This window comes from Cyprinodon tularosa, unplaced genomic scaffold (assembly GCF_016077235.1).
Source record: "Cyprinodon tularosa strain WSP-4 unplaced genomic scaffold, ASM1607723v1 ctg401, whole genome shotgun sequence".
Classification (NCBI taxonomy): Eukaryota; Metazoa; Chordata; class Actinopteri; order Cyprinodontiformes; family Cyprinodontidae; genus Cyprinodon; species Cyprinodon tularosa.
The window spans coordinates 259,574-267,724 of NW_024039121.1; the positions used below are offsets into that span (position 1 = coordinate 259,574).

Below are 8,151 nucleotides of genomic sequence, written 5' to 3' on the forward strand. Positions count from 1 at the left end.
ACAAAAAGCTGAATCCGACTGGGAGGGTTAGTAGTGAACATCACTACAGACGTTTTGGTGCAATTGGTGTAGACAAACGAGGAACTATGTAGTGACAGGTAATTATCACCATCCTTCTAACAAGGGCACACTTCCTGTATTGCAGTTTGTAAAGCTCCTCTCACACCTTGACGATTTAGCCAGGATATGCCTGAGGTATGAAAAACGCTGCCATACGTTGGATAGGTTATTGGTACGTTTTGAAGAAATTATGAGTACGCTGAAACACACTGGCACACATCAACATACGGCAAGTATGTGGAGGTATATAGGTTACATGCAAGTTATCTGATCGTTGTCATACGTTCAGTGTAAGTTACCCATAAGCTGTGTAACTTGATGCGCTGCTGTGTGTTATGCAGAAGTTAGGCTTTTGTTGGACATAAGTTCTGGACTCGTTATGAATACTTGATGCATACGCCAATAATTGAAAGAATGCATAGAAAGTTCAGCGTATGCCGGCGTTTTAAGAGATTCTGGGAAGTCAGGCAGACGCTGGAGAAATCAGCAAGGTGTGACAGGGCCCTAAAGTGCCAGAAAAGAAATGACTGATAAAAATATAAAGTAAAGCATTTCACAACAAAACGATGCAAATGGAGGGGGTTAAAAAAAACACACCTGCTCTTTTCTAAAAGTGTGAGAACGAGTTTGGTTATAACTTTGTTCAATAAGAGGGAAACAGGAGTCCAAACGGCCATAAACTTTACAGCTTCCGATGGTATCGGGTAAATAATGTTTAACAAGCGCCTCCCTTTATATGTAAACACTGCCAGACAGGACACGGTTTCACATCTTTAGTTTACTTTAAAAGGTTTTCTCTTCTGTCTTTCATTATCTTTCAGTAGATTTAGTCTAATTTTCACTTTTCATTCTCTTTATTTTATCCACCACTCAGGTTTTATGTGAAGGTTTGGTTTCTTCTTGGATTTGCTAATTTAACATCATTGGAACCAGGATTCTGAAACAGGTTCAGGAACCAGACTCTGGCTACGTTCACACTGCAGGCCTTGATGCTCAGTTCCGATTTTTTTTTTTGCGAAATCCGATTTTTTTACGTTGCTGTTCATATTTCCAAATATATGCGACTTGTATGTGATCTCCTGTGTGAACTGCAGTCATACAACGCAAGTTTCCCGCATGGCTGTAGAGGACGCAGTGACATCACAGGCCAGCGTGCTCTGTGTTTACAAAGGTAAACATGGACGTTAATGCCGGCGCACATCTAGTGGTCTTTTCCAACCACAAAAAATACTCCTTTTCAATATGTGTAAACATGAATACTGCTCTCCGCATCATCATCCGCCATAGTTGTTGTTTTTCTTGCCACTTCTATATAGATCTATCACTTCATTTTACTCTCATAAGCCATTAATCAGCAAAAGATTTTCACTCATTTTTTTCTTATCAGTGGGAAAATGTATCTGCAGTAGCCGTTTCCACCCATAGAGGGCGACACTGAGACAGTTTTAGGAAAAATTGTGCAGAGTCAAAGAAGGTGACGTAAAAATGTCCCAATTAGACAGTTTATCTACAAAGTAAGGACTAAACCAACTGTTGTTTTTCTTGCCGCTTCTGCGTAACAAGACGCATAATAGTGACCACTGTCGGTTATTAATGACGTTCAGGTCGGATGAATCCATTCTGACACAGTTCGCATTTGAAAAGATCAGATTCGTATCGGATTCAGGACCACAGAGCCAAGGGGCCTGGGTCACATTGGAAAAAATCGGATCTGTGTTGTTCAGACTGCCATGAAGAGATCAGATTCAGGTCGCATCTGGGCCAAAAAATTGGATTTGGGTCACTTCAGGCTGCAGTGAGAACGTAGCCTAAGATCGGTGATCCGTTAGAGCAGGCAACCCCAAAGTGGGTCCTTATTTAGCTGTGCTAAAGCAAAGAAACCTCTAAATCCTGCAGGACAGACTAGCGTTAGAACCAGAGCTGAACATTGACCTCTTTCTCTCAGCTCTGCTTTTATCCAGCTTTTTCTTGCAGCTTCTGTCCAAACAGCAGAAATCAGTTCTTTCGTGTTTATTGGAGTAAATTTTAGTAGAACAGCCGTGTGATGCTGGAGTGTGAACCACCATGTCAGGCTGATGGAGGGTCTTTATTGAATGACAAAGCAGAGCAAGCAGAGCCCACGACTCTCACTGAGCCTAATAATGAGGTAAACCCACACAGGAGCCCTCAGCAAACAGAGGCCTGCAGCACGCTGAACATGGACGGATGAGGTCACTTCTTGCAGACTTCAACACTTTGATCCAACTGTTACTGAAGCATTAATTAAAGTGAATCCTCTTTAAACACCTCACTGCTCTGCTTTCTGCTAAGTCATTGTCTTCTGGGTCTCGGAGGGAATCATCACAGCGTGTTTCCAGTCTTGGATGACATCAGCATCCTTACAGAGCAAATGATCAGGAGTGAAACAAAAACCCAACAGCTACAACCAGGGGTGGATTTAGGAAATATGGGGCCCTAGGCAAAGACAGACAGGGGCCCCTCTGAACTGAGAAGAAAACACATAAACAAGGCCCATTCTCCAGATAGAGAAATGTTAATAGAATAGACATCCATTATCTGTTCTAGGTTGTGTCCCTCTCTTCTTGTCCCTTTTCTTCTTGTTTTCCTCTCTATGTTTTGTACTCAGCTGACTTTTCATGCTGTCTCTAAAGGAATGAAAGATTTTTTCCAAGCACTAAGCTCACTTAGCTGATTGCTCCTTCCTGTGTTTCCAAAAAGGCCAAAGTAAATAACCCAGTCCTTCTTTTCACTGTAGACAAGCCATGATCTGCTTCTCTGTTCTCCATTTTTCATTTGGAGGAAATAATAGCTGCATGAATCATGACAGCAGACAAGATAGAGGAGAGCAGGAGGCGGGGTTACCAATCTACTCGCTCTGGAGAGCAGAGTTCGCTGCTTTTAGATGTTGTCTCCAAAGTCTCCAGTAGCAGAAAAAAGTCTCTAGATTTGGCGCTAGGAGCTTTTTAGAAATCAAAGTGCTAGAGGGGTCTGAAAAGTGGCTAAATATAGCGACTAAAGCGCTAAGTTGGCAACACTGCTCTTTGCATGGTTTGTTTTCAAATGGTTTGCTGCTGTCTGTTTGGACCTTTCTGAACATGTGCAGCAAATGGACTGATCCAATATGGTGGACACTGAGGGGGGGGGCTGAGACACACTTATTATTATCTGATGGCATTTTAGCCAAAGGATTTTTTATCAAACACATAATTAATGTGCAGAAATAAGGAATAGTTGCATTAACCGTACATGTTGACAAAGCCTAATGGTAAATCCCAGCAGGTGTCTCAGTAATCTCCACCTCATGCAGGTGATGTCTGCAGAATCATAAATGGCTTCTGGTGAGATCTGGATCTTCTGGACCTTTTCAAAGTCGTTCATCTTCATCTGACCTGAATCAGGCTGCTATGTGGGGTGGGGTGGGGTGGGGGGGCTACACTGTAAACAAACGCTCCCCCCCCCCCCCCCCCCCCCCCCCCCCCCCCCCCCCCCGCGCCCCCCAGCCCCATTTCTACCGTCCACAAGGTTGAACGTCACAAACAGGCATCATTTCTCCACAGTAATAGAATAAAATCGTTGTTTTGTGACGTTCAGGTGAAACACGGAGAGAACCGTCCACCTCCGTCACAGGTCGGTGTGATGGCCGGCCGGTAACCGGGAAGCTGAGCCCTTACCTGTCCGTACACCTTCGGCATGGCCGCCTGGGCAGCGCTCCGTGGGCTGCGGTGCTCCCGGTGGGCGGCCGGAGCCGCCGCGCCGCTATTCCCCGCGATGAAGCGCTCCTCCGCTCGCAGGGTGAAAAAGCCTGTGTTCTGGGGGCGCGAGTGGCGCTGCTCCGGGGGAAGATGGAGGGTCGATGAGGAGAGTCCTGGAAGCGCCAGGAGCAGGAGGCATAATAAGGGAGAGGACAGCATCTGCTCTGCCTCGGTTATCGCCATGTTTGTGTATGTTTGGCTTCTGATGAGGTGAGACTGAAAGAGCTCCTTCTACTGGCAGTGATGCCAATGGTGCTGCGTTCAGGGGCCGTGGGAATGCCCGGAACTTCTACAACTCACCGCTTCAATTCTGCTCTTTTCACACACAGACTGTTACCAGCAGCTCATACAGGCTGCAGGCCGTAAAATACGACTGAACGCAGAAATAAACAGTAGTTAGTTTTCATTAAATCACACCGACCCATTTAAAGAACATCCTAGACCTCATTATTTAGGATTTTTGTGTTTAAAACGTTTTTCTTTCCCTGCTAATGTTTGAATCATAATGTGACGGACATATAAAGTCCCTAAGAGCATGAATGAATGAACCTCTGGTCTCTATTTATTCACTGGTTGCTGAATGCCCGTTGGTTGTACGGGGTTGAAGTGAAGCCACCGGCCGCCATATTGGTACTCCCTAGTTAAACCGGTTGCAATGTAAACAATCTGTGCGCCACAGCATCGAACAACGATGATGTTCTCATTTTCAGGGGGACTGAAGACATTAAAATAAAGATAAATTAATCACTTTGAAACAGACTGGCTGTTTCATAGCATCAGTAAATTACTTTAACTACATCACATTGCATAGTTATTATAAAGTCAATGAAGTCTATAAAGCATGTAATATAAGCTATTATACAAATCCATCTCAATAAAATTAATGCGGTAATGGAGCAGAATAATACAGATGTGCCCAAATTGACAAATTGATGAGGTACATGTAATATACATGCATCGTTATGGTAATTACATATTACAAGTCAGATAATCCATACTATATACTATATATATATATATATATATATATATATATATATATATATATATATATATATATATATATATATATATATATATATATATATATATATATATATATATATATATATAGTATATATATATATATATATAGTATATATATATATATATATATATATATATATATATATATATATATATATATATATATATATATATATATATAGCTTTTGTTCTGTCAAAATCACATGCAATATATTTCATTACACTATTTCAATTGAGAAATACAATTTCTATTTTCTCTCCTTTCTCTTTTCCAACCTTAGACCCAATGTCAATGGCTAACCCTTCCAGTCGGTCCCAGATAGCCAGACTAATGTTACGCTACAGACTATACTATAGGATCCATCAGCATATGAATTTATTGGTTAGTTCATCCACTGACTGGGAAATTATCTAAGGAACGTTTTCCTGCTGGTTTTTGCAGCCCAATGCTGCACAGGGAGGCATTTTTACTGCATGTCTCCATGGGAGTGGAGAGTACCAACATGGCGGCCGGTGGCTTCACCTTTTTCAGGCAATCAGTAATCCAGTGAATAAATAGAGATCAGTGGAATAAACAGTGGAGCCTCCAGAAATGTTTTATAGTGGGGCCAGATGGGACCAATAAAAATCTTGGTGAGAAACTATCCCACCCCTTTGGAATGGGGGTCGTTTGGCTTCTTTGTTAGCCTGCAGTGCCTCATACCTGTCTATGTCTCTGAAAGGGGGGTCGTTAGAGGGAATTGTTGGCCTGGCTGATTAGGTCCTCTGCTCTGCTGTAAAGGGAATCCAAACGACCCCCATTCCAAAGGGGGGGACCCCTTCATCCGTTTCAGTTTGCATGTTTTCTAAACAAAAACCAGGCTTTGTTGTGCTGCTGGATAAAACCTGGAGCTCAACGCTATTTCTGACATTTTGGATTGAAAAAATCTTCCTGGATGGGAGAGAAACATCTTCAAAGTTGTAAACAAAGTCCAGTGGATTGTTTTTTAACTTTTTTGGAATGACTATGGTCTGGATGACTGAGAATCTTCACCAGGAAATGTTATGACTGAACCATGAATCCAGAAACAAAGATATTCTCTTATAAAGGATGTCTTTTATTTCCACGTGAAATACCGGTGAGGTGAAAGCTTAGGCTTGTAGATAAGTGACTGTAAGATGGAAGAAAGAAAATTCATTCCACCAAAAATCCTTCGTCTTATATTTTTATTAATGTATTTCAGTTTTATCTTGGAAATGTTATTTTTATCACACATCACACATTTTTATCCATGTTAGATAATCATTGTGGAGGTTCGCTCGTGATGTGTTTCTGTAAGTTTTTAAAATCTCTTTTGTCCTAATTTAAAGTATTTAATGTGGTTACTTCTAATAATATTTGATGTTAAATATGTAATGACTGACCAGACTGTTCGTTGCTGCAATGGAGGAAGGTGGATTAATGTCGGCTGGATGTTTTATTTGCTGCTGAATAGTTTTGTTTCACTCTTATAAATAAACACGCCATTTATTGGCTGACTTGGAATAATTGAACTTTTCATTATTACACAGAGGCCGGTTACATGACCATTACAAAAAAGCCTGGCGGTAAAAATTAGAGAGTTTAATAGGAATTTTATGTACATACCAAGAAAAAGGATAAACCTCCAAGTTTCGGATCATATTCCATATAGAAGTTTGAGATTTGAAGAACTGACAAATCCAGTTTATCTCGAAAGTGTTATTTAAGGAAGAGAAAGATAAAGTTTTCAATTCAGTTTATTTCTATAGCGCCAAATTCACATCATGTCATCTCAAGGCACTTTACAGTTCACCAGATCATCCAGTCAGATTGATTCAAAGTTTTCTATCTAAGGAAAACCAGCTGATTGCATCGACTCATTAACTCTTCAGCAATCCCTCACACTAAGCATGCTTGGAGCGACAGTGGAGAGGAAAAACTCCCTTTGAACAGGAAGAAACCTCCAGCAGAACCAGGCTCAGTGTGAGCGGCCATCTGCTGAGGCCCACTGGGGTTCAAGGAGACAGAAGCAGACATAGAAAAAGAAGCATAGATACAAAAGGCAACTGTCAACCAGCTCCGCAGGCGGCCCCGTCCAGGAAACACACAGCCAGGCAGACGAGCTCCGAGCCAGCTCCCATGTCAGAGGATGAAGAGAGCACATCCAGTTAGTCACAGTCAGAGAAACAGGACTACACTGGAAAACAGGCCAAGCTCCAACATCTAGAAACAAAGGTGTTGATGGCAGCAGCACAGCTGATATTTCTCTCCAGGTGGAGTCACAGCCAAACAGGAACAGACCAGATGAAGCTACTATGAGAAAAAGCAGAGAGAGCAGAACGTTAGAGATTGAACTAACAGATTCTGCAGAGTGGGAGAATAGAGATAGAATGAAGCAGAATGATGAAAAAGGGGTCCCTATGTCCTCCAGCAGTCTAAGCCTATAGCAGCAGAACTATAGAGATAGCTCAGGATAACCTGAGCCACTCTAACTAGAAGCGTTATCAAAAAGGAAAGTTTTAAGCCTAGCCTTAAAAGTAGACAGGGTGTCTGCCTCACGGACTAAAACTGGTAGTTGGTTCCACAGGAGAGGAGCCTGATAACTAAAAGACCTGCCTCCCATTCTAGTTTTAGAAATTCTAGGAACCACTAGTGAACCTGCAGATTGAGAGCGAAGTGCTCTGTTAGGAACATAAGGAACAATCAGATCTCTGATATCAGATGGAGCTTGGCCATTTAAGGCTTTATATGTGAGAAGGAGGATTTTAAATTCTCTTCTGGATTTAACAGGAAGCCAATGAAGAGAAGCCAGGATAGGAGAGATATGATCTCTCTTTTTCATTTTCATCAGAACTCTTGCTGCAGCATTTTGGATCAGCTGAAGGCTTTTAACTACAGTTTGTGGACTTCCTGATAGTAAAGAATTACAATAGTCCAGCCTTGAAGTAACAAATGCATGGACAAGTTTCTCAGCATCACCCCTGGACAGGAGATTGCTAATTTTTGCAATATTCCTCAGATGAAAGAAGGAAATTCTAGAAACCTCTTTGATATGGGATTTAAATGACAGGTCCTGATCAAAAACAACACCAAGATTTTTTACTTTATTATCTGAAATCAGTTTAATTCCATCCAAATGAAGTGACTGGCTAATCAGCTTCTTTTTCAGAGACTCTGGTCCAAAGACTATAACTTCTCGTAGTTTAAGATCCCTTACGACCACTTAAGACGGCAAATAGGTCACCAAATATCAGGAAGTAAAGGATCCTTGTTAGGTTTTGGTACAAGCATGGTTAAGCCTTGAGTAAGAGT

The 8,151-nt window shown here is 41.6% G+C and overlaps 1 protein-coding gene across 2 annotated transcripts in view; it reads right to left on the reverse strand.

Annotated features, from left to right (window-relative positions):
* sorl1 (sortilin-related receptor, L(DLR class) A repeats containing) overlaps positions 1 to 4,049 on the reverse strand; it is a 168,941-nt gene extending 164,892 nt beyond the window's left edge. Inside the window, exon 1 of one of the 2 annotated variants that reach the window (XM_038298187.1) lies at positions 3,732 to 4,049. In XM_038298187.1, coding sequence (XP_038154115.1) covers positions 3,732 to 3,995 — 264 coding nt within the window. In that variant the 5' untranslated portion in view covers positions 3,996 to 4,049. The remainder of the gene's footprint in view (positions 1 to 3,731) is intronic. The other variant, XM_038298186.1, reaches the window with a different exon arrangement.
* Between the last annotated feature and the right edge of the window lie 4,102 nt (positions 4,050 to 8,151).